At 46.1% G+C, this 27,265-nt stretch overlaps 1 protein-coding gene across 1 annotated transcript in view; it reads left to right on the top strand.

Annotated features, from left to right (window-relative positions):
- The first annotated feature begins 46 nt into the window (after positions 1-46).
- IL21R (interleukin 21 receptor) overlaps positions 47-27,265 on the top strand; it is a 32,932-nt gene continuing 5,713 nt past the window's right edge. The window contains exons 1-5 of the mRNA XM_039885564.1: positions 47-597; positions 19,028-19,092; positions 21,868-21,970; positions 24,350-24,549; positions 27,108-27,253. Of these exons, the coding sequence (XP_039741498.1) occupies positions 19,044-19,092; positions 21,868-21,970; positions 24,350-24,549; positions 27,108-27,253 (498 nt within the window). The 5' untranslated portion in view covers positions 47-597; positions 19,028-19,043. The remainder of the gene's footprint in view (positions 598-19,027; positions 19,093-21,867; positions 21,971-24,349; positions 24,550-27,107; positions 27,254-27,265) is intronic.

Genomic DNA, 27,265 nt, shown 5'->3' with positions numbered 1-27,265 from the left:
TCTGCCTCCCAACCCTGCACACGCGCTGGGGCAGAGATGGCAGCCGCTGCCTGTGCTGGACCTACTGGCCCTCTCTGCTGAGTGACTGATGGGCTCGGGGTTCAAATGTCTGCCCGCTTCTCCCTGAGTGCGACTGACAGCCTTCGGTCTTGCTGTCTGCCTGTCTGTCTGCGTGTCTGTGTGTCTGTCTGGCTGGCCATCTGCCTGTTCACTTGACTTCTCCTGTCTGTCTGCCTGCTTGACCAGCCTTTGTCTGCTGTCTGTCCATCCCCAGCCAATCAGTCCCTGCCCCACAATGACCGTTTTCTGTACGTGTGTGACTTCTCTGGGATGTGACTGACCACTGCCTGTATACCTAGCTGGCTCCCACTGTGTGACTTGCCTGCCTAGAGCCCGGCTGCCATCTGTCCCGGTGACAGGTCTCATGCCTGTCTGGTTGGTGACTCCGGGCAGGCTGTAAATTCCCACCCCAGACCCCTGACTGTTCTCTGATACTCATCTCCCACCCCCTGCCGAGCCCAGCGGCCACCCCTGGGAGCCCACTGGATTGCCTTGAGTACACAGGATGGATTTCTGAGAGAGAAGCTGGAACAACAGGTAACTTGACTCCAGCTACAGTTCTGAGCGGGGTGGGAGGTGTAGGGGGCCTGGGGGGGGCGGGGCAACTTCGTTGGCCAAGAGGGTTTGGTCTTTGCCCAGGGTGGAAGGACGCAGATGGGCCCTGTGCCCTCATTCACAACTGGAGACAGTGAGGCCAGCAGAGCTGCTCTGGAGTCTCTTGCTCAGCCTGGCTTAGGGTGACTGGAGGGCCTTTGAGTGGGTCTGTTGAAGGCCCAGGGGCCCGGGGGAAGGGGAATGGCCGTGATGACCCCATGAGCTGTCTGTGAAACCAGCCTCTACAAGGCAGGGGACCGGGGAGAGAAAGGTAGTTCCGGACCGAACATGACTTGATAGTCGCCACGGTTCTGGGCAGCTGAGCTGGGCAGAGGTGGGCATGGGTATGCTGGTGTGATGCTTCTAGGGTCCCCATTTTTGGGGTGGGTAGGAGGCATTGACTTTGTGCCAGCTTCTGTATTTTATCTCCTTTATTTCATCGAATCCTTCAAAACAAGTTAGTGTGCCCATGTCACAGATAAAGAACTGAGGCTCTGAGAGATAGAGTGATTTTCCCAAAGTGACTCAACCAGTACGTAGTAGAGTAAGGTGATTTGGGGCTGGTCCTGCCCTTCACATGCTGTCTCCTCATCTTTCTCGTGAAAGCACAGGGGATGGGCTGATGGTGACAGGCAAACTGGTTCTGCGTGCACGCCTGGGGGAGAGGGATGTGCAGGAGACTGAGGGAGACTGAGCCCTGAAGCATGGGTTGAATTTTGACTTGCGAAGTAGAGGAGATGAAAGGAGCCGGCAGACACATTTCTGGCAGAGGAGCTGGGACAGTAAAGGGCCCGGAGTGGGAACTTTGGACTTGTGGGGTGAATGGCAAGGTGCTGCTCAGCAGGAGCAGAGGACTCAGGGCAGGGGGACATTGCAGAGTCAGGGGCTGCTCCTGGGATGACATCTGCACTCCCCTGGGTGAAGAGTGGGGGTTTTAGAAGCACGTGGTGGAGTGGGAAGTACCTGGCGGGTTCAAAATCCAGCCACGCGAGTTCCTAGCTGGGTGAACTTGGGCGACTCTCTGTGCTGTTCTAGCTACGTGGAGCCTCGGTTTTCTCATCTGTAAAATGGGGACCAAGGCAGCTCCATCCTCGTGGGCTGCTTGTGAGGATTCAAAGGCATAAAACTATGAAAGCTGCCAGCTGGAGGCCTGCCCAGGAAGAGAGTTCGCATCATGAGGAGCCTGGAGCTTGGGTGGGAGGAGGGCCACTCTCTAAGAAACAGTAGCAGTTACGACACACTCTGGAACTTGTGGTCAGGAGGAGGTGCTGGATCTGCCTCCCTCAGTCCCCTGGTCCTCCTGGCACCAGTGCTCAGCTTGCTGTCGGCCCTTGAGGGTCTCTCATAATCCTCACGACAGTAGGTGAGGCTGCTGGCCTCATTTGGCCCATTTCACAGATGAGGAGACTGAGGCTTGGTGGAGAGAAATTGCCCCAGGTCAATTGTGACTGTAAGATGCAGAGCTGAGTTTGGACCCTAAGTCTGTTTGACAGTAGGGCCACAACCTACTGGACAAGATAACTTAAAAGTAAGACTCATAGTCCTGGGACACCTGGTTGCTGAGCAGACCCCAGAGGGGTGGCCCTGATCACCTGTTCCCTGTGGCGGGCTCAGTAGAAGCCCTGGTCTCGGCACCCACATCTGACAGGGTGTCTGGATCCTTACAATCCTGCAGTGGAGGAAGCTAAGAGCCCTCATGTTAGGAGGTGGCCAATATTCAGGGCCGGAAACGGGGAGTGAAGAAGATGAAGGCTGAGCCCTTGGCATTGCAGGCTCTCACCAGTCTAGAGGGGAAGAGAGGGAAGTTGGAGGTGGGGATTGGAGCCTCTAAGGGACTTGTGAGTAGTGGGTGGTGGGGTGGCATGCTGGAGGGGGAGGCCAGTTCAAGAGAAAGTGGCAAGAGGAAAACAGGCCACCAGAGGCTTTGAGGGGCACCAGCTTCTCTGCAGCATCTGGACTTCCCTGGCGCCTGATAAATAAATAAATGAAAGGGAGAGGAGCCAGTGGCTTCGTGGTCAGGCGGAGGTGCTGGATCTGGCTGACCAACACCCCGCCGACTGTGATGTGGGGCTGTGGAATCAGCCAGACCTGGTTCGAGTCTCATCTTCATCACTTAATACCTATGTGACCTTGAGTAAGCCACTAACCTCTCTGAACCTCACTTTCCTCATCTGTTATATGGAACTAAGAACTCCTGCCTTGGGCTTGTTGCGAGGTTCTGTTATTTATTGAGCACCTACTGTATGTCAGGCACTGTCCTGGGTCCTGGGGACACATAGACAGACAGAGCCAGTGTCCTGGGGACGCATAGACAGACAGAGCCAGTGAGATCATGAGGAAAAAAGCACAGCAGGGCTCACAAGAAATAGTAGCTATGATGTTTTACTTTCAATATTATTGGTAATAATCATGCTGTTGTTAGCTAGGACACCTAGAATAGCTCTGGCATCTATTAGCTCTTATGATGATTCTAAGCCCCACTTTCACAGATGGGGAAACTGAGGCTCAGAAAGGGATGGGAGTTTTCTAGGGTCACCCAGGGAGTCATTTACGAGCAGAGGGAAGAGAGCTGTGAGGGCAGTGGGTGGGGAAGGGGTGCCGAGAGGAGCCCCACCCCCAGTCCAAGGCTCACAGGTGCCACCGCCCCCACTTTTGCTCTGGCACTAGACCAAAGGGACTTTTTATGACAGCTCAAATGAGAGCTCTGAGTAAACTTGGAACTTCTGAAACAACCTGAGAAGATTCCCTCTCCTAGGGTGTGGGCAGGGGCCCCACTAAGGGCCCCCGAATGGCCGGGACACCTGCAGCAGGGACCAGACCTGCTGGTCCCCAGAGCCCTCATTGAGGATCTGGCTATGCAAATTGTCCCTAAAGAGGTGGGGCAAATGTAGAGTCTGGTTCCTTGCTCAGGCGGCTCCCCGCCTAGTTCCTCACAGTGCCACCGCCGGCAAGGTCTGGGCCTCTCTGGGCCTCCATTTCTCTACCTGCCAGACAGCCTGGCGAAGTAGACTGGGACCAGGGCTGCAAACTTTCTCAAGGACAAATCAGTAGCACCCCGGCTGCTTTGTCCAGGGCCAGGGCAGGCTGGTGGGGGCCTTCTGGGCAAGGAAGGGATAAAGACAGGTTGCCAGACCTGCCCCAAGCCCCTGCCTTGTGGCCTCAAGCAGTCGCGGTTCAAAGCATCCTTTATTTTTCTGCCTTCCAACTAGCCCCTTAAGGTCTAGGGGAAATGGGGCTGGAGAGAGACGTAAGGATGGGAGCTGAGGGAGACCGTTCACTCTGGGCGAGGCTGCCCCGCACGGTGGAGATGGCAGGGCAGGGTGAGGTCGCTGGGAGGGAGACGATTCTCCTCAGCTAGGCAAGGCTGCACAGGCTGGGAGAAATTTCAGAAGGGAAAGGTTCAAGTGGAGACAGGTTTCATGGACAAGGATTCATGGTCCAGGTGGGAGAGAGACTGAGAGGTTCCACAGGCCCAGAGGTGGTACATGTTGGGGAGGGACAGGCCCTTCCTTTCATGTTCAGCTCCTACTGACTAAGCTGTAACCCCAGAGTCCTGGTACCCTGTCCTCAGACACTCACCACCCACCACCCACTCCTCATCACTGGCAGAAAAGGAACAAGCAATTAACATTACCCACACACACGTGCAATGTGCCCAGCACCTGCCTCACACTCTCTCAGCCAGGCCAGGGCACGGGGCACTGCTCCCATTCTACAGATGAGGAAAACTGAGGCTCAGAGCCTCCTTTCTGGTTCAGGGCCACTGGACTGGCTCTCCCCAAGCCTAAGCGCTCTGTTTAGGTAAGAACTAGCTGCTTGACCTAAGGCAACCCACTGTCCCTCTCTGAAAGTTCTTTGTTACTAATCTGATGACAGCAGTCATGATGGTTCAGACCCTGGGAACTGAGGGTGTTACCCGGGGTTGAGGGAAGTTCCTGGGGACTGTGACGAAGCTGATGGGGAAACCGAGACCTTTTGGGGGCTTGATCAAGGCTGCTCCTTGTATGACTAGACACGCAATTCTTCAGCTTCACTCATTCACTCCCCATTCTTCTTCATCTACTCGTTGAGCACCTACTGTTTTCCAGGCCCCATTCTATGCACTGGGGATACTGTGGTGAACAACACAGGTAAATTTCCTGGCTCCTGGGAGCTTATGCTCTGGGACAGATAGAGGTCATAGACACACAAAAAGGAACATATACTAAACTAATCCTAGTATTACAGTTGTGAAGGAGACACAGAGTTGTGGCACAGAGAACTGCGGGGGAGAACCATTTCAGACAATAGATTGCCTTTTGAGGAGGCAACGTCGTAGTTGAAACTCGAGGATGAGAAAGCAAAGAAGCACAAGGAAAAGTGTTCTAGGCAGAGGGAATGGCATATGCAAAGGCCCTGAGGTAGGGAAAAAGTTGGAGCATTGGAGCTTTTATCCTTAACAAGTACATACGTCCTCAATGCACTGAACGTAAGAAAAAGGAGTCAAAATGAATAAGATTAAACTTTGAAGTGTACAATCTACATAGGTTTTAACATCGAGGTTAAGCTTCAAAATCCATTATGATAGAAAGCATTTTCTTTCATTTAGTCACTCAATATTTTGAGCACCTATGTGTCAGGCACTAGTTAGCCACTGGGGATTCAACAGTAACCAAGAAACATAGTCTCTGCCTGGATGTTGCTCAGAATGTTACTAAAACATCATGAGCAGTGTACTCTGGTGGAGGAATGGACACCAGAGGAAAGAGTGACTCATACTCTTTGGAGAGGTCAAAGATTTACAGAGCAGATGACATTTGAACTGGATTTTGGAGACTGAGTAGGAGGCTGACAGTCAGCCTGGGCGGGTAGAGAGTTCCGGTGGCTGAAACAGCACGTGCCAAGGTGTGGAAGCCAGGTGGATGGAGATGTTGCTGAAGCTGTAAGAAAGCTGGTGTACCTGGAGTCCAGGATGAGCACTGCGGGGCAGAGGAAATGCGGGGGAGAAGATCCTGAAGTGTTTTGAATGCTGGGCTGAGGAATTTGGGATCTTCTCTAAAAGGCAGTGAGGGGCCACAGAATGCCATAGTGGGAATGAGGACTGGGTTGGAGGGGCCACTGCTGAAGGCAGGGAGACCAAGGAGGAGGCCAGTAGGAAGACAGGTGGTCGGAGGTCCTTGAAGACCAAGGATGAACGAGGAGCCCGTTTTTCTGTGTTCCCTTTTGGGAAGTACCTCAGTCTCGATACTTCCCTTTCTGGTGACCTGCTAGCTCTTGTTTCTGGCCCTTCTGGGGAGTCCCTCCTCACCCACCCCATGTCTTCTTGGTCCCTATGGGAAACGGTTCATTTAACTTTACCATATAACTCACCTTTCACTTTCGACCCCCAATCACCACCTTGGTCACATTGGAGATGATGGCCAACTTGAGGAACTAAATAGATCGCATTCCTGAATCATCAGTGAGGGAAAGAAGATACAGGGAAACCAAGGACTTGGGGTCTTTCCAGTTTGGGGAGGTTGTAAATGATGCTGCTGTGAACACTCTGGCACATGTCTGCGTGTGTACATATGTATACATTTCTCTTTGGTGCATAACCTGGAGATGGAACCGTGGAGTCTCTTGTTCAGCTGAAGTTTTCCCGAGAGGTTGTACCAACTTACATTTCTACCAGAAAACTGTGTCGAGACTGACAGTTCCGGTTTCCCTGGATCCTCTTCAGCACGTGGAATAGTCCATCTTTTTCATTTTAGCCACTCTGGGTTGATGTGTTGTGGTATCATATTGGCATGCAAATTTGCATTTCCTGGATGAATAATGATTTTGAACACCTTTTAATATGCTTATTGGCCATTTAGATGTCTTTTTTTTGGTGAAGTGTTTAAGCTTTTTGTCAATTTTTAAAAAATTGAGTTGTGTTATTTATTATTGTTTTGTAGGAGTTCTTTATATATTCTGGGGACAGATAGATTTGTGTGTATATAATATATAAATTAAATATAATGTATAATATTATATACTGTAAAAAAGAAAAATATAAATTTTATATGACTATGTAAAAACTATATACTACATAGAAAGATATGTATATAGATATAGATATACTCTCCTCTCATGTCAGTTTCTTTTCCATTCTCTTAATGGAATCTTTTGATGAACGATATTTCTTAATTTTAACGTGGTTCAATTTATCAGTCTTTTTCTTTATGGTTAGAGATTTGTATGTGCTGTTTAAGGAGTTTTGCCTGCCCTAAGTTCATGAAAATATTATCATGTTTTCTTTCAGATGCTTTATTGTTTTACCTTTCACATAGGTGTATAATTTATCCGTAATTTATTTTTATGTATGATATCAAGTAGAGGGTCAAGGTTTATTTTTTCTATATGAACATTCACTTAAACATTCATCAGTTTTTAAAGTCATGCTTTCCCCATGGCTTTGCAGCGGCGCCTTTGTTGAAAATCAAGTGACTATATACATGTCTATTTCTATATTCTTTTTCCACTGGCTTGTTTTTCCTTGCAACAGTGACGTAATATTATTCAAGATTGCCTGAACTATTCTCAGCTCTTTGCATTTCTATATAAATTTTAAGACTAGTTTGTCAATTTCCAGCAAAGAAAATCCTGCTGGGGATTTTTTTTTGAACTTTGGGATTACATTGAAACTTTAGTTCAATTTGGGGAAAACTGACATTTTAAAAATACAGTCATCCCTCACGATCCACAAGGGATTGGTCCCAGGATCCTCCATGGATACCAAAATCCAAGGATCCTCAAGTCCCTTATATGAAATGGTGTAGTATTTGCATATAACCTGTATTTGCATAGAGGCTACAGCAGTGTATGCCTACATATAACTTCAGTCACATGGCTTCAGCATAGTGCTGAAATTTGTGTTTTGCTTTTTGGAACTTTCTGAGACTGTTTTTTGGAATAATTCTGATTCGTTGTTGATTGAATCCACTGATGCAAAACCTATAGATACAGAGGGCCAACTCTATTAAAGTTTCCAATCCATGAGCAAAGTATGTCCCTCGATTTCTTTATATTTCAAAAAGTTTAACAAATATCTTGTAGATTTCTTGTAGAGGTCTTATGCATCTTTACTAGAGTTAATCTTGGGTATTTGATTTTTTTATGCTAATGTAAATTGTACACTTTAAAAATTTTCATGTTTGTTCTCAGTGTATAGAAATACAATAGGTTTTTTTTTTTATACCTTGTTAACTTTGTTAATACACTTTTTCAAGCTGGAGTTCCAGATGTAGGAAGACATAGCTGCAAAACGCAGTCTGCTTCAATTGATCACCAGTTGGAGACTTCCTGTCTTTGCTTTTGTAATGTTTATAGACCTCTTCATCTGCGAATCCCAGGAGAAAGGGTATTGTGGTGCAAAGCCTTGAACTTCATAAATCACTAAATACTTTTTACCTTTTTAACAATTTTAAGTGTACAGTAGATAACAGTACAGTATTGTTAACTATATGCATATTGTTGTACAACAGATCTCTAAAACTTTTTCATCTCACACTACTGAGACTGTATAACCATTGAACAACAACTCCCCATTATATCCCTTCTCTCCAGCCCCTGGCAGCCCCTGTTCTACTTTCTATTTTTATGAGTTCGATTACTTTGGATATGTCATATAAATGGAATCATGTAGTATTTGTCTTTCAAGACTGGCTTATTTTACTTAGCACAATGTCTTCAAAAACTATGTTGTAGCATCTAACAGAATTTCCTCCTTTTTTAAAAGGCTAAATAATATTCTATTGAATGTATATCACATTTTCTTTGGATTTAGATTGCTTCCTCATCATGACTCTTGTGAATAATGTTGCAATGAACAAGGGTGTGCAAATATCTCTTTGAGATCTTGTTTTCAATTCTTTTGGATATGTACCCAGAAGTGAGATTGTTGGATTATGTGGTAGTTCTGTTTTTAACTTTTTAAGGACATGCCACACTATTTTCTATAGCATTTATACCATTTTACAATCCCACCAACAGGGTGCAAGGGATCCAATTTTTCCACATCCTCACCAGCATAGTAGTCATCTTAACAGATGTGAAACAATAACTCATTGTGGCTTTGATTTGCAGTTCCCGGATGATTAGCGTGTTGAGTACCTTTTCACATACCTCTAGGCCCTTTGTTTATCTTCTCCGGAGAAATATCTACTCAAATCTTTTGCCTGTTTTTTTTCAACTGGGCTTTTGTTTGTGTTTGTGTTTGTTAATGAGTTACAGTTCTTGTAAATTCTGAATATCCTATAAATGGTTCGCAGATATTTTCCATTGTTCTGTAGGTCGCTCTTTCATGCTGTCGATTGTTTCCTCTGCTGCACAGAAGTTTTTCAGTTGGATGTTGTCTATGTTCGCCTTGTTGCTTGTTTGTGCTTTAGGTGTCATATCCAAGAAATAATCGCCAAGCCCAACGTCATAACGTTTTTCCTTATATTTTCTTCTAGGAGTTTTATAGTTTTAGGTCTTATAAGTAAGTCTTTAATTTCGAGTTAATTTTTATATGTGATGTAAGATAAGAGTCCATCTCTATTCTTTTGAATGTGGATATCAGTTTTCCCAATACCATTTGTTGAAGAGACTCTCCTTTCCCCATTGTATAGTTTTGGCACCCTTGTCAAAAATCATTTGACTATGTGTGTGTATAAGGGTTTACCTCTGGGCCCTCTGTTCTGTTCCATTGGTTTCTGTGCCTGATTTTATGGCGGTATCTGCTTTGTCTTTCTTTATGCCAATGTCTACTTTGATTACCGTAGCTTGATCATATATTTTGAAATCAGGATGCGTGAGGCCTCTATCTTTATTCTTCTTTCTCAAGATTGTTTTAGTTATTTGGGGTCCTTTGAAATTCCCTATCAACTTCGGGATTATTTTTCTACTTCTGCAAATAATGCTATTAGAATTTTGACGGAGACTGCATTGAATCTGTAGATTGCTTTAGACATTTAAAAAATATTAAATCTTCCAATATATGAACATAGAGCGTTTTTCCATTTATTCGTGTCTCTGATATTTTTTGACAATGTTTTGTAGTTTTCAATGTATGTCCACGTCCTTGGTTAAGTTTACTCCTAAGTATTTTATTCTTTTTATTATTGTAAATGACAATGTCTATTATTATAAATGACATTGTTTTCTTAATTTTCATTTTTGGATTGTTCATTGTTAATGTATAGAAATGCAACTGATTTTTGAGTGTGGATTTTATATTATGCTACTTTGCTAAATTTGCTTATTAGTCTAACAGGTTTCATTTATGGAATCTTTAGGGTTATTTATATATAAGATCATGTCATCTGTAAACAGAGATAATTTTACTTCTTCCTTCCGATATGGCTGCTTTTCAATTCTTTTTCTTACCTAATTGCTTTAGCTAAGACTGCCAGTGTTATGTTAAATAGAAGTGTTAATAGTGAGCATTCTTGCCTTATTCTTGATATCAGAAGAAAAGCTTTCAGTTTTTTACCGTTGAGGTTAGCTGCAGGCTTTCATTTATAGCCTTTATTATGCTGAGGTAACTTTTTTCTATTCCTAGATGTTGAATGTCTTTATTATGAAAATATAAGTTGGAAAACATAAGTTGCTTTTTCTGCATCGATTGAAATAGTCATGTGATTTTTGTCCTTTGTTCTGTTAATGTGGTCTATTTTTGTATGTTCAACCATCCTAGGGTTAAGCCTCAGTTGTTTGTGATGTATAACCCCTTTTAATGTGCTGTTGCATGCTGTTTGCTAGTATTTTGCTGAGGACTTTTGCGCCAATATTCATCAGGGATATTGATCTGGAGTTTTCTTTCTCTGGCTCTGGTTCTGAGCTTTTATTTGTTAAGAGATTTTTTATTACTGATTCAATCTACTAGTTATAGGTCCACTCAGATTTTCTATTTCTTCATAATTCAGTCTTGGTGGATTGTATATTGCTAGGAATTTATCTATTTTTCTACATTATTAAGTTTATTGGTATATAATTACTCATAGTAGTTTCTTATAATTCTTTTATTTCTGTGGCATTTGTTGTAATGTTTCCTCTTTCTTTTCTGGTTTTAGTTATTTGAGTCTTCTCCTTTTTCCTTAGTCTAGCTAAGGTTTTTGATCTTTAGATACACAATAAATTTTTTATATTGATCTCATATACAGTGTCCTTGTTTAACAATTATTATTCTAATAGTTTATCTGTCAAGTATCTGAATTTTTCTAGGTATTCAATACTTATATCATTCCAATCCTGTAGTTTTCTAATCTTTATAAATTTATTGATTTTCCTTGCCTTCCAATACAAGACATTATTATCTTTTTCTTGACCTCAGGGATAAAGTGTTCAGTATTTGACCATGAGGAATAATGTTAGCTGGTATGGTATGTGTGTGTGTGTGTGTGTGTGTGTGTGTGTGTGTGTGTGTGTAAAAGCGCTCCTTATCAGATTAAAGATGATTCCTCTATTCCTAGTTTTCTGAGAGTGTTTTAAAGATCACGAGTGGTTGTTATAATTTATTAAACGTGTTTTCTGAACCTATTAAATTATCATATAAATTTTCTTCTTTAGTCTGTTAATGTGGCGAGATAGATTACAGTAGTTTCCCCTCATCTATGGGGAATATATTTAAAGACCCCAGTGGATGCCTGAAACCACAGATAGCACCAAATCCTAAATGTACTGTTTTTCCTATACATACATACCTATGATAAAGTTTAATTTAAAAAATTAGGGAAGTAAGAGATTACCAACAATAACAAATAATAAAGTAGAACAATTATAACGATACACTATAATAAAAGTTGCGTGAATGTGGTCTCTCTTTCTCAAAATATCTTATTGTGCTGTACTCAACCTTCTTTTTGTGATGATGTGAGATTGTAAAAGTCTATTTCTATATTTGTGTAACCATCCTTTCTTGCCACTTTATTGTCACTCGTTTCTTGCTGAAATTTTCCTATAGTCTTAATGCTTTCTGGTGCAACATGTTGCCATCAATCGAAATATGTTTTCTGTTCATGTCTTCTACTCACAAGTTAATGCGTTTTCCATCTTAACTAAACACTTACCATGAACTGACTGTGACTGTAACTTTTGCAGTTTGAGGTGTGACTGTAAAACTAGCATGAATTTCTTTTTCCTTCTTCACAATTTCATGGATAGAAGATTCGTTCTTACCGTAGATCTTAGCGACCTCAGAAATTTTGTTTCTTTCCTTATTAAATAGAGAACTTACATCTTTTCACTTAAAAGAAGCTCTTTATGGCTTCTCTTTGGCATATCTGAACTGCTAGCATCACTACTCTTGTGCTGCGAGGCCATTATGAAGTAAAATTAAGGTAATTTGAGCACAAGCACTGTGATACCATGACAATAGATCTGATCCCATGACTGATGGGCAGGTAGCATATACAGCATGGATATGCCAGATAAAAGGATGAGACATGTCCCAGGTGAGACGGAGTGGGACAGTGTTAGGTTTTATCACACTACTCAAAACGCCACACGATTTAAAATTATGAATTATTTATTTCTGGACTCATCCATTTAATATTTTCAGAGTGCGATTGACTATGCATAAATAAAACTGCAGAAAGTGAAGCCATGGATAAGAGGAAACTACTTTACTGATTTTCAGCTAACCTTGCATTCCTGAAATATACCTCACTGATAATGACATGTTGTCTAGTTTTGCATGAATCACTTGTTTTGATTTGTCAACATTTTGTTTAGAATTTTTGTGTGTACATTTATGAGAGCTATTGACCTATAATTTTTCTTTTAAGGTCAAGTTTTGATATCAAGGTTATGTGTTTAATTCTAGTGTTTAGTTCATGCACGTTTAATAAAAGTACTGATGTGTTTGGGATTAAGTCTACCATCTTGCTATTTGTTTTCCTTTGGCCTCATCTATTCTTTTTTCTTTTTTCTTTTTCATTGTCCCATTTTTGAGAAGAATAACATTTAAAATTTTATTATTGTATGTTTCCTGTCTATACTTTCTTTTATAATTCTTTTAGCGCTTGTATTAGAGATTATAACATGTGTACTTGATTTTTTTGGAGTCCACCTTATATATTAGTACCTTTATTGTTTCCCAGGCAATACAGTGACCTTTAACTTTTCTAACCCTTTCTTACCTTTGGGGTATCATCGTCATGTATTTTAATTCTGCATCTAGTATAAACATAATCAGATATTATTGTTGTTACTATTTTAAATAATTAATATTCATTTATATTTATAATACTCTCTATTGCTCTTCATTCCTTCCTATAGTGCCTCGCTTCCCATTTGGGATTGTTCTTCTTTTGCCTGAATAACTCACTTTAGTATACATTTTAATGCAGGTCTACCAGTGACAAATTCTATCAGCTTTTTTTGGGGTCTGAAAATATGTTTATTTGCTTTCATTTAAGTAATTTTAAATTAAGATCCCATTACATATGCAATTCACTGTTTTAAAGTATTAAGTGGTTTTTAGTATATTTATGAAGTTGCGCAACCATCACCACCATCTAACTGCATTTTCATTGCTCCAAAAAAAAAAAAAATGCCCGTTGGCTGTCACTCCCCATTCCTCCTCCCTCCAAAGCAACTACTCATCTGCTTTCTGTCTCTATGGATTCGCCTATTCTGGACGTGACATATACACCGAATTATGCAATATGTGTCTTTTTGTTTCTGATTTATTTACCTTAGCATACATTTTCAAGGCTCATCCATGTTGGAGTATGTATCATTACTTCATTAGTTTTTATGGCTGAATAATATTCCACTGTAGTAATATCCTACATTTTGTTTGTCTGTTCACCAATTGATAGACAGCAGGGTTGCTTCTAGTTGGGGGATGTTACGAATAATGCTGCTATGAACATTTCTGTACAAAGGTTTTTCTGTGGACATATGTTTTCGACGATTTTTTGCTACATATCAGGAGTCAAATTGCTTGGTTATGTGGTAACACTATCCTGTATTAACCTTTTGGGTAACTGTCCAATTTCTTCTAGCAGGATATAGCATATAGGCAAATCACTTTGATACTGTCGAGGCTAAATTATTTCTAATTTTTACCTATTCTTAAGGCATAGCCTCTCCTGAATAACTGGGTATTTACCAGGGCCCATCTTTCTTGCCAAGCCTTGAACTTCAATTCCTTCCTTAGCATTGTGAAACCGCCAAAATCTCTTCTCAACATTTTAGCCTATTGCCAGAGGCTTTTGGCTAGATTTCATGATATGAATTCATTTGCAATGACTTGGAAATTCATTTGAGGGGAAATTGCGCACATAATTTCAATGCATTTTCCTTCTGACACCCTGGCCTCTCAAATCCTATCAAACTTGGTTACTCTCTCATGCGGTTTCACAGTATTTTTTTCCCATTTAGTAGTTGTTCTCACTTAGGGGATTAGTTTGATACCATCTACTCTATTATAGCCAGAGGTGAAAGTCCCCCTCCAAGTTTTAGTTTACAATCTTAAGATTTACTTACTTTTAAAATATTATGGGCATACAAAAAGATATAAAAAATAATATAATCACACCAGTGTTAACTTCGCTCAGTTTTACCAAACCTTTGAGATCCCCGAATATCTCTCTTTATCCCATGCCCTTCGTTTCTACGTTATTTGAAGTCTGATGTTTATCATCCCCTTGAATTTCTCTGTATTTTCAAGACACGTATATATTCACCTAAACAACGTATAGAGCGGTTTTACATGTGTGACATGGATGGTGTCATTATGAGAATGTTTATTTCCCTAATTTACTTTTTTTTCATTTCACATTTTGTTTGTGAGAATCATTTGTTTTTTTTCTGTGAAGCTATGATTGATTTTCATATTGAGTGATTACACCACAATTTACCTTTCTGTTCTCTTGCTGATGGATATTTAGGCTGTTTCCAATTTTTCGCTATTAAAATCAATGCTGCTATAAACATTTCTGCATATGCTTTTAGTACACATGTAGCAGAGTTTCATTTGTGGTGCACATAGGGGTGAAATTGCTGGGTCTTAGGGCAAGCACTTGCTCAAGTTAATTTGATCACGTCAAACTATTTTCCAGACCAATAGTATTTGTTTACATTTCCACTGACTGTGAATGAGAACTTCCTACACCATATCCTCAGCCACATGTGATGTCATCAGACTTTTAGTTTGCACCAATCTGATAAAATTAAAATGTCATTGTGGTTTTTATTTGCATCTCTCTGTTGACTGCGCAGTTAAGCACTTTATATTCTCTATAGCACCTACTCCAATCAGATTTCCTACCCCCAAGCTTCTCTGCTTCCCCAGAATCTCCTGAAATGTGGCCACCTTTTAATCTGTATTTCCAGAAGTCCAGAAATCATTTCTTGGCACTGGAGCCTGGTGGATAAACACCTTTCCAGGGCTCCATCACATCCAAGACTGTGCTGGAATGCTTCACATGCAATGATGCATTTAGTGCTTATGACAAACCTGCAGCAAAGACTCATGACTCCCATTTTATAGATGAGAAAAAAGAATCAGGGGAATGAGGAACTTGCCCAAAGATGCCCAGATGGGACCTGGCAGATTCCAAGCCAGGTGCTCTTCACTCCTCTGTAGGGGACTGCAGAGGTAGGGTGCTGCTGCAGGGACTCCCATAGGAGAAAGCCCTGTAGGGCACTCTCTGTCCTTCACTCAGGAAGCACCTGGTGGTCTGGTGTCCATCTTGGGGAGTAAGTTGCTGTTGTCCTCAGGGGTCAGCCTGAATGGGATGACCCATTAAAAAATGGATTCAGGGGAGGGAGCACAGTGGGATGGGGAGGTGTTCCCACTTGGTGCTGTGAGAACACGAGGAGAAGGTTTCATCATTCAAGGCTGATGTTTCCCAGAAGCAAGCAGCTTACTTTAGATGGTGTTAAATATCCCTGGACCCCTAGGGAGAGAGTTAGATCCTTTTCAACCTTCTTTCAATCTTCTGATGATGTAGGGGGTGAGTCTCACATTGGCGCTAGTATGTCTAAAACAACTCTCTGACACTCTTCGATCCCCCTTCTTAAACAAAGGCAAACAAGATCTCAAGTCCTAAAAGTCTCAGGCAGGGGATAGTATCTTCCTACAATTCAATAACTGTCTTTTGTTTTCCTTGTATTTAGTTTTGACTTTTCACAGTATTTAGTTTTATGATAAGTAGACTGTTTTGTCAGGCACTGTTCCAAATGCTTTACAAGTATTGACTAATTTAATTCTCCCAAAGACTCTATGAGGTAGGTACTGTTATTATTATCTCCATTTCACAGATGAGGATCCTGGGTCCCAGAAAGGTTGAGTGAACTTCCCAAAGTCACACAGCCTGTAAATAAATGGCAGTGCTGGGATTTGAACCCAGGCAAGTGAGCCGCAAGTCCGTGTTTTAACCACCGTGGTACATACTACCTCTCCAATTCATACTAGTTACCTATTGATGGCAATGATACTACATTTTCTTTTGAGACATGTTTATTGGAGCAAAAAATGAGATGTAAAATAAAGATAAATAGCATAAATGAAAACCTCAAATGTCGTAAGCGGTAGGAGTTCTGGAACATTCTAATGTAGCTTTACAGATGCAGGGATAGAGCGGGTGGGCCGTGAAGCCTGAGTCTAGAGTGATGGGATGGAACGAGGTGTTCAAGGAGAAGATGCAGCAGGAGAATTTGCTTCATGCAAGGCAAAGAGGCGTTCTGGGGCCTGGGGCGCTAGGGGGATGATGAGTAATTAAGATCAGTGGGCCAGTAACAGCAAGAACCCAGCATCCTTGTATGGTAACTTACAGTTCACAGAGCACTGCCACGTCTGCTTTCTCACTGGCTCTTCCTAACTGCCAGGTGCAGTGGGCATTACTGTCCTAATTTCAGAGATGATAACTGAGGTCAGAAATAAAAGGGCCAGAGGAGCTCCAAGATCTTCTGGCTTCAAATTCTTTGTCCTTTGCTTTATCCCACTGGATCAGGTTTCTTTGATGGCAAGCAACAGAAGCATAATTCAACATGGTTGTGTGAGCAACATGTGTTTTTGCTTATGTAAGCGAAAAGTCCAGGTACGGACATCAGACCCAGCTGCATCCAGGTCCTCAAATGATGCCATGGGAACACTGGGTCTGTATTTCTCAGTACTGTCATCATTTTCAGCAGGCTCTCTCTAGGAGGTGACAGAGATGGTTGCCAGCTTCCAGTAGACACAGCAAAAAGTCCTTCTTTATTAGAGTTCTAGAAAAAATTCCCAGGATTGCTCTCATTGGCCTTTCCTGGGTCAGTATCCCTTCCCGACTCATTTAAAGTGGCCAAGCAGGCGGGTAGGGATACTTTTGTTGAACAGGCCTTGGTCAAGTGCTCGCCCTATGGAGTAGACGTTCAAGTCAACGCCAGTCTGGGCAACTCTTTATAAGAAGGGAGGAGACGCCAGGCAGATAGAAGCAGCAGGTCCCCTCTGTCCCCAGGGGCCTGGGTGTTATTTGTGCAGTACAGAGGATGTGGAGTGAGGATAAGCCTTGAATCTGGGCAAGGAGCTTGTGCTTTATCTTGTGGTGGCAATGGAGCCTCTGGGGAGTGACAACTATGCCAGGCCTTGTGCTGAGGCCGGGGTCACAGGTGCCAGCACACTAACGAGGGGCAGACCCAGACTCTACCTCCTGCTGTGGGGGTTAAATCCTCAAAGTGTGACAACGGGGTTCCTGCTGGGCTTGGGGCTCCTGAAGGTCAGTGTTATTTAGAGCACTTTAAATGGGGTTTGCCCCGTCATCATCTTATTTTAATAGCTATGTTATTTATTTTAAAGTGTGTTGGGAAAAAAATATACAACTATGGATATTATTGCTTACTTAGCAGGGGTCCCCAACCCCCCTGACCTTGGACCAGTAAGGGCTGCACAGCAGGAGGTGAGCAGTGAGCGAGGGAGCAAAGCTTCCTCTGTATTCGCAGCAGCTCCCCGGCGCTAGCATCGCTGCCTCAGCTCCGCCTCAGATCATCAGGCATCAGAGTTTCATAGAAGCACCAGTCTCTGGTGTCAAGAAGGTTGGGGACAGCTGTTGCTTAGGATGAGGTTGAAGTTAATTTTTAAGTAACTTCATTTATAGAAATATATTAAATAAATAGTACACACGATCTACAAATATGGCCATTATTTTGAAAGTGAGAAATTTGGGGATCTCTTGGCTAGATCATTCTGGAGCCCACCCCTTTCTGATGCTCTAAATTCTATATTAATCATGGCTGTTTATTCAGTGTTTATGTGTCAGGGACCATGCCCAGGGTTTTCCACAAATCATTTCTCTGAATTATCACCAGAATCCTGGAAGCAGGCTTTACCATCTCTACTCTACAAGGCTCAGAGAGGGGAAGTGACCCGTCCAGAGCCGCACAGGTGGTAATCCGAACCTCTCTGTGCCCTTCATCACTGCCTGCTCTTGATGGGGGCAGAGTAGGATCTGGGGGGACCCTTGGTGGCAGGGTCTTCCCATTGTGGTTTCAGGGATGGTGTCTGGAAGAAGCCATGTGGCGTGACTTGGTCCCTGAGTGGGGTCATCTCTCTAGGCTCCAGTTCCAGCTACACCCCTGTCCATGGGGGTGGTCTGGGTGGGGCTCCTGAGCCTGGCAGGCAGACCTACTGGCCTCTGGCTGGCACTTCCCAAGTAGACACAGAGCTGGGGGTGCAATGGGCATTGCCAGCCTGGTGGGTTGTTCCTCTGCCCAGGGCATCAAACTTTACTCCTTCTGGAAAGGCTTGCTCTGTTCTCTGAAGCGGTCTCTTTTCCATCTCTTCCAGGCCAGGGAGCCCAGGTTGCCTTGGTTCGGTCAGATTTGGGCATTCAAGTCACTCCCTAGTGGGCTAACCTGGGCTTTGGATTGAGTAAGAAGGCTCATTATTGGGTTAACCTTGTGTTAGGTATTCAGTGGGCATCTGCTTTGTGGGTGAATCTTGGACTTGTTATTTAGTAAGGAGACAATTTTGGGGGCTAATGTCAACACAGGTGCTTCATGGGAGGAGGACTCAAGCTTGCTGCTCATTAAAAACCACTTTCCAAACCAGTGCGCCCTCCCCCCACTTCCTCTTTCTTTCTTAGCTGTATAAATGCCCACGTTTAATTCCACAATATAGGCTAAGTGTTGGGGGAAGAGCGGCGAGCTCCTCCCTCTTTGAATTCACCTGTCATTCATGACTGTGTAAGGGGGATGGGAAGAAGGCAGGAAAAGTAGGGAGGGATCCACAGGGTGAGTCAGCCATTTCTAAGAGGCAGGAATCCTTGGGAGCATCTGCGGGCTTCTCAAACTCTTGTTTTTCTGAGACAAATTCAAGAATCTGAGGCAAGTCTTCCAAGGAAGGGACGGGGACCAGAAGGAGGCTGTTCAGGGCCTACCCTTTGCTGTGTGTCTCTTCTAGGGCCCTGGGAATCAGCATGCCCCCCGACTGGGCTGCCCTTCTGCTCCTGCTGATGCTTCAGAGTGGTGAGTAGCTGCCCTGCTGTCCGCAGGGGGAGGGCTGGGCTGGCCTGTGGGCTCCAAGGCATGGCTATAGGCCCCAAGGTCAGAGTCGATGGCATCTGCCCTCTAGAGGCTGACACAGGTGGAGCGGCCAGCTCTCTGTGAACCAGAACCCATCCAACCAGAGAGCTCCATTAGCCAGAAGTGGTTCAGGCGAGTCCCAAGCACCACCCCGCAAGCCCTCCATGTTGGGTCGTCAGGTCTCACTGGGCCTATGAGAGATTTCATACTGCATTTCCCTGGCTCTCTGCCTTAGCCCGTTTCGGCCCTCAGAGAAAGTCCTGCCTTTAGTTCCTCCTTGTGAAAGGACCCTCCTCAAGGATGTTCTTCAACTATCATGGGATCCTCAGCAGGCACTGATATTCCCCAGGGGAGAGAGTGGAGGTGGCCACAAAAGTAACCAGAGCCTTGGAAGGCAGCCCCAGAGGATCAGGGGATGTTGTAGTCAGGGGGAGATGTCAGACAGCCAGGGCTGAGAAATCCAGGAAGCCTTTCCGGATGAGGCAGAACACAGCACATGGGCTCCAGTGGGGCTGACGAGAGGCAGGGGGACCCTCAGCTGCCACTCTGCTAACCATCGGCATTTCTCTCTGGTTTTTACCAAAAGGCCCAGAACCTCTAATTAGCTCCTTCAGGAAACAGGAGTTAGGCTTTTTATTTTCTCTTTCTGAATGACCAGCACCCTGTCCTGGCTCTAATGGGTCTTCAGGTCATCTGCCACAGCTCCCCACCCCGTGGGAGCAAATAATAAGCCCCCGTTGTAGGGGGTGCAGAGCATGATCTCGTGCCATTCTCCTTACAGCCCCCCCACCCCGAGGTCCATGCTGCAATGACGCCCAGTTCTCAGTTGAGGAAACTGTGGTTCAGGGAGGGTAGGGGACAAGGCCATGACCACGCAGAGCTGGGATCGGCTCTCGAATCTGTTCCTATGGTCTTAACCCCCTGGCTTTGCTGCTTTTATTGAGCAAGTGCCACGGGCAGGCAGTGTGGGCTGCACTGGCGTGATGTCATATATGTACCTCCACACCTGCCAAGAGGGCCAGTGTCCCCAGCTTATAGATAGGGATGTAAGCAGTCATGAGTCACATGTCCACACTTTGACAACCCCAGGCCAGGAATGGCCCTGGGGTTCTCGATCCACAGTCTGGCTATTGACCAGGTGACTGGGTTTTTTTGGTCCCTCTGGTCCCTCATGCCACCTCCATGCTAGTTTGGGGGCTGCCGTTCCCTCCCCAATGTTTTATTCCAAGTTTGGGATAAACCCTATCTATACCTTGGTGGCCTTGAGCCCAACTAAGAGTGGCAGCTTCTCTCCAAGATCTGAAGTCTTGAGAGAGAACTACTAGGATAGAAACTTGGATGGAGGAGACACAGCCGTGTGGTGGCTTCTGCAGCTCTGGGCTGAGGTCCTGCCAGAATCAGTCCTCCATTCTCCACAAAGTGCTGAACTAGCTCCTCGTGCCCCACCAACGGGCCCTGTGCTCCTCTCCAAGAGAAGCCACGCCCGAGAGCAGGATTCATTTCCACAGCCCAGATACCTTGGCGGTGGCTGCTGGGAGAACTGTGTTGAGAAGGATTCTGAGGCCACAGCCAGGGGAGAGAGCGTCAACGATCGACTGGCAATGTCTGCCATGTGTGCGGATGGGAAGAATCAGTACAGATTAGATTTCTTGAGTGAGAGTCTCAGCAGCCCAGACCAAGAGGGACGAGAGGTGTAGTGTGGTCTTGGAACCTCAGAGTTCTCATCTAGAAAACGGGAGTGGTGTGGGGTGGGGGTAGGGTGGACTAAAGGACTTTCCAGCAGCAATGTTCTTGGTTCCGAATCCAGCTTCTGACTTAGAGTGAGGCCCAGGAAGAGAATGGACCCCCCGCCACCAGGTCTTCATTAGTCAAGGAAAAATAGGAAAAAAACCCCTCTAAAATGAATCCACTTAAAAAAGCAAGCAAATTTCTGGTAAATGCTGGGGTGGAATAGTAGTGTCAGCACTTGATCTCACAAAACAAAGCTAAAACTTATTACATGTATTTTGTCAAACATCGAACAAAATTTAGATTAGGATCACATTTTTAGGACAAAGCAAAGCAGTGAATGTTGGAGGCGGGAGAGCGTTAAAACTTCTGACAGAATTACCCGAGCTGGCGATCCCCGTGCCACTTGCTGGTGGTGGTGATGGTTGGGGCAACATTTTGGCAAAAGCATTCAAGGGCGTCTCAGTTTTCGGAAGCTTCTTATTCTCTGAAGCACTTGTGGCATCACTGAGGTCGGTCCGTGTCCTGTCTCAGGCCAGCTGCTGTGGAGCAGAGGACTCTTCCTTGTCAGGGATCAGGGCATTTTCAGTAGCACTCTTGCTGGCCTCATGAGCGCCTCTCGAGTCACGTGCGGGTTCGTCCTGCAACTGGGGAGTTCAGGAAGCCCCACCCCGAGAGGGAAACTGGCCAGGAGGGACGCTGACCTGGTTGCGGGACATGGAGCTCATGGGGAGAGACCAGCTCAGTTTATAATGTTTCACATCAGGAGTGTCTTGTCTCCATAGCCAGCCTTGAAACTTCGGGTACGCAAATAAGGAATCTCAGGTGGCAAGGACCCCCTCGCCCCAGGCCCACAACTTAGTGGCCCCTGAGTCGTCATAGTCATCCTGGCTTCCGCTCATTCTCCAGCCCTGGAGGTGGTGAGGGTGTGAGGAGCCCCGCAGCTTCCTGCCAGCCCCATAACCGAGGCCCCTCTCTTCTCACCTCCAGCCTGGGGTTGTCCAGACCTTGTCTGCTACACCGATTACTTCCAGACTGTCACCTGCTTTCTGGAGACATGGACCCTCCACCCCGGCACGCTCACCCTCACCTGGTAAGTGGCTGGGCCTCACCAGCTCTGGGGGTGCTACTCAGGGTAGCATGGCCTGGGGCAGGGCTGCAGGAGACCACAGACTGAGTCGGACCTACTATGTGCCTGGCAGGTAGTTTAGCCATAAAGATAATAGCTGCCACTTCCCGGGGCCTCGCTCGGCGATTTCGCCCACAGCATTTGGTTTCACCCCAGGAAAGACTGAGCTGGGAATCCCTGTGCCCATGGGCCTTGTCTGGAGCGTGAGTTGAGTGGCTGCAGGGCAGCTCTGTCCAGATCCAAAGGCCATGCTCTCTCACCCACACAGGCCTGACTAGGATTTTGAGACCCCGAGATGACTGGTTCCTCACACAATTTTTCTGAGCACTTAGTACAGGCCAGGCAGCCTGTTGTGTGCTTCACATGAACGATCTCCTCCAGTCCTCACAGTCAGAACTCCTGTTTTAGAAATGAGGACACTGGAGTTCACAGAGGTTATGCAACGTGCCAGTGCATAGAGGACCTGGGATTCAAACACGGGCAGCCTAATTCCAAAACCCATGGTCCACATTGTTAAAGAAAAAAATCACTCATGACCCTCATTAAAGAACGGTGGGGCAGACTTTATTTAATACCTTGAGGACAAGGATAGGGACAGGCATGGGGTTTCACCATAGGGGACAGAGATTGGGCTAAATTTCGGATACAACAAGGACAAGTGGGAATTCATAGCCAAGGAGCAGGGTGGGGTCAGTGGATGTAAAAAATTGTGTGGGGAACCAGTCATCTCGGGGTCTCATCAGGGGTGAGGGGTCCTCTGGCTAAACCGACCTAACGGGGTGCCTGCTGAGGGTGGTGCAGGGCCAGACATCGCCTGAGGGGTCGAGCAGGGATTGAGGAACCAGATCAGACATCGAGGGTTGGGGGGGGGGTCCTTGCTAAACTGACTTAGCAAGAGTCTTGCTAAAAGTAGATGATGCAGAGACAAACACAGACACCCGAAAGTCAGGGCCTGGTCGAGGAGAGAGCTCAGAGGAGCTGGGGTAGAGTTTAGTCAACGAGAGACTCTTTGTCAACATGCTGCTCAGGATACGGCATAGCTGGCTTTCATTCTGTCATCGTCCATTCATTCACTTATTCAGAACACAGTTATTAAGCTCCTGCCAGATACTTGCAGGCACTGGGGACTCAGCAGAGCCCGAAACTGATGAGGTCCCTGGAGCTGACCCAGTGCAGTGGGAGTGGCTGGGGATGCGGACGATCAACACATAACAGCCAACCAAATGCTTTCTGATACTGAGTGCTAGTATCTGAAGACCAGGAAGCTGGAGCACAGGGCAGAGAGGGAGTGACATGGGGGAGGGCATATTTTAGCCAGGGTGGTCAGGACAGGCCTCTCTGGATGAGGAGGAGGCAGCCGGTGAGCTGGGGAAAGGGCATTCCAGGCAGAGGACACTGCCCGTGCAAAGGTCTTGAGGCAGAAAGAGCTGGTGAGTTTGAGGAATAGTAAGTTCAGTGTGGCCAGAGCGGAGTGAGCCAGTGTGAGGGCAGCCACAGACAAAGGCGGGAAGAGATTGGCAGGGGCCAGATTATACTGTGCGGGTGATGAGAGAGGGGATTGACGGGGAATTTTTAAATATCCCCCTGGCTGCTGTACAAGTGGATAGATTTCAGGGAGTTTCACCAGACGGCCATTGCAGTGGTCCAGGCCGGAGGCTTGGAGAGCATTTATTCAGGAGAAGTTTCTATTCCAGCAAATGTTTAGCAGAGATCTGAGTCCACATATCCATATTGGCCCTGGAGGGTGGTCATGTTCAGAGCCTGAATTAGGGAAATAAATAGCTGGTGAACTCCTATACATACCTCAAAACCCATTGTTCCTGCCTAGTGGGAGTTGAAAAGCCAGAGCATTTCCCCTGGCCCCATATCAACAGATTGCCTGGAAGTTCACTCAGAGTAGAGACTGAGGTTCATTTGGCCCTTATCTTGGCCCTCAGCACAGGCACTTATTAGGTAGATAGTCAGTGGATATTGGATGGAAGGAGGGTGGGAAAGAGACCTGAAATGCTTAGTATCCTTCCTCTGGGACAGTGATCCAACTGGTAGAACTGACGGAGACAGTTTTAGGCTCGGTCCAGGCAAGAATGGCCCAAATTTCCAAATTGAGAGTGGTTGCCCTAAGTGAGGTAGTGAGTTCCTGGTTTCCTGGAGGTGTGCAAGCCGAGACTGGACACAACCCATCAGGGCTGCTTCTGGGGAGGAGATACTTTCCCTGGGAAATGGTCGGTGGGACTAGGGGACCCCCAGCCCCACCTCAAGTCCCTCCGTCCCAAGATTCTGGGCTTCCGTCCTGGCCCTGAGCCCACTGGCCTTCAGCCATGACCGGTTTATCTGTCCTTGAAGGCAAGACCCATATGGAGAGCTGAAGGATGAGGTCACCTCCTGCAGCCTCTACCGGTCCACCCACAACGCCACGCATGCGAAGTATACGTGCCACATGGATGTGTTCCACTTCATGGCTGACGACATTTTCAGTGTCAACATGACAGACCAGTCTGGCAGCCACTCCCGGGAGTGTGGCAGCTTTGTCCTGGCTGAGAACAGTGAGTATCCCTGGACCCCGGAGCTGAGGGGAACCCAGGTGGGGACTGGATCCAATGCTCCCTGGGCCGGCTCTCCCAGCCACCAAAACTGACCCGTCCATAGATTCAGATGCACTATGATTTACTAAGGTATGATGAGAGACAGCTAGGCTTGGACCTGAACCAGAGAGAGGCAGCAGATGTGTGAAAGGAGCTGGACCAGAACCAGGACCTTGGGCTTCAGTTCTGGCTCAGCCCCAGCCTATCGGTGACCTTGGACTGTATAGAATGAGAGGCCCTTTTACCCCTGACCTTCTGGGATTCTGTCCCATTATAAGGCAAATGGGAGACATTGAGTCACAAGAGAAAATTTCCCCAAGTCTTTTCTCTCATCCATTAACTCCAGTGAGGCCTAGAATTTCCCTCCAGGCTGGATGGAGGCAGGAGGCCAAGGGGCAGAAGGGCCAGCTGGTGAGAAGGGCCCAGGAGGCTGTGTGTGTGTGTGTGTGTGTGTGTGTGTGTGTGTGTGTGTGTGTGTATGTGTACCCAAAGTGGGGCTTGTGTGTGAGTGTGTGTGTGTGTGTGTGTGCGCTGCAGGTGTACCCAAAGTACCTTCAGCTCATCATGCAGTGGGTGAGAGGCCCATCCCCAGAGGTATGCAAATACAGACCGCAGAGTCTTGTCCTTGGAGAATATTCAGCCCCTGAGGTTTGGGATTTTCTGTCCCTAGATCCCCAGTCGTAGGGCAAGGGCATAAGAGGGTGTCTGTTATTCACTCACACTCTGAGTCCAGGTTTGCACCACTTTGCTGAGTGGGTGTCACACCAGCAAGGGTGTGAGCAAANGCACGCTCACTCAGCCGTTTAGGTCCAGTTGTGGTGAATTCACTGAGCAAGGGGGCCCTCCCACCTCTCTGAGAGAGCTGGGCAGGCAGTAGCCCCAATCTGCAGAGGAGAGCGAAGGGCAGGACTGACACTCTGCCTTGCAGGGTGGCTTCGAGTCACAGTCTTCTCTGGACCCCTTCCCTCTGCCCTCCTGGAGATGGTCTGAGGCCAGGCCTGTGCCCAGACGTGGCAGGAAGCAGTGTTTTGCTCCCCGTGCACCCCTCCCTTGTCCCTCGCTCCTCCTGAGCCTCCCTGGGCCGAATCTGGACTCTGCCAACATCTCTTGAGCTCCTCTTTGAATTGGTCCTCACCAGCCAGCCCAGGCCACACAAGGGAGCAGGTACGAGTCCGCCACCTGCCCAGGGAGGAGAGAAGAGGCTTAGCAACTATTCCAGTCCAGAAGGACCCATTGCTGAAATAGCACCAACGATAAAGCACTCACCATGGCCTCGTGAAGGTGCACCTTCTCCCACCTAGGGCCATGGGGCAGGGTTGTGAGCAGCTTCAGAGCTCCTTTTGGAACCCCTGAATTTGACAACTATTTCTCGAAGGCCTACTGTGTGCCAGGCTCTGTCTTAGGAGGTGAGGTCACAGCACTGACCCAGAAAAACAAAACCTCCACCTCAAGATGCTGAGACCCCAGAAGGTCAGAGAAGGGGGTGGCTGGTGAACAGATCTTGAAGGGAGTTGGAGAGAATGTCGGTGTGGCCAACAGAGCTTGAAGCGGGTGGGTGTGAGGCAGGGGTCTGTCGCTTCTCTCTTACACCAACATGACACTTGTTACTCAGTTTCTCTGAAGTTACCACCTTCTGCTACTTAGTTTGGTTCCATGAATGTTTGCCCCAGGTGATAGGAACTTGTTCCCTTTTACAAGAGAGGAAATGAATGCACTGTACCGTGCTGAGTCCTGCTCATGTTCTTAAAACAAATTTGGGATGGGGCAGAACTGGAAGCCTGCGCTGACCTTTGCCTGGGGGATGCCCGGCAGGCAGTGATGTTGTGGTCCAGATCTCTGCTCCTGCACTTTCCAGAAACTGTCTGTGAGACCAGAACAGTCACACCAAACTCACAGGGCCACTGCCGGGTGTCAAACTGCTCGGTGAAGCAGCCCGCAGGCACTCACTAGTGGCAGCTTTCATCGTTAGCATGATGCATAGCATCAGTAATCATAGCATAATGAGGCATAGCATAATTAGTTAGCATCCTTGCTAATTAGAGGTTTTTGACTTTTCAGGGAAGCTGGGGCTCAAAGAATTGGTCCCATTGTTTAGAGCAGAAATAGAGGGCCAGTGGGTCTGGCCAACAGGTGGCTTAGAAAGTTTTTGGATTAGTAGCTAACTTTAACATTTGAGAGAGTCCCCACAGCAATCTGGATTATCAGGTTTTTGCTTTCTGGCCACCCTGGTCTGCATTCCTGCCCAGGCGCTGGGGCTGAGTCATACATCCCCTTTACAGCTCAGTCCTCAAAACTGCTTCGCCCATTTCTGTCACCTGCCCGCCCGAGTTTGCAACTCCAATCTCATCTAAATTTCACATTTTTCAGATGAATAAGCTGAGGCCCAGAGATGGGGCGCTTCACTCAAAGATGCTACTTGGGGTTACTAATCCTAATCTCCTAAAGGATGAGTCACCAAATCTTTCTCAGCTGCTACAAAAATCTCACCCCATTTTATCTTTCTGACTTTTTCCTTTAAGTCAAGCCATCTCCTCCTTTCAACGTGACTGTGACCTTCTCAGGACATTATAACATTTCCTGGAGTTCCAAGTACGATTTCTTCGCGCTCAAGGGCAAGCTTCAGTATGAGTTGCGGTACAGGAAGCTGGGAGACCCCTGGACCCTGGTGAGACCCACA

The sequence above is a fragment of the Pteropus medius genome, unplaced genomic scaffold (genome assembly GCF_902729225.1).
Source record: "Pteropus medius unplaced genomic scaffold, Ma_sr-lr_union100, whole genome shotgun sequence".
Lineage (NCBI taxonomy): Eukaryota > Metazoa > Chordata > Mammalia > Chiroptera > Pteropodidae > Pteropus > Pteropus medius.
This window is presented reverse-complemented; position numbering and strand designations above follow the sequence as displayed.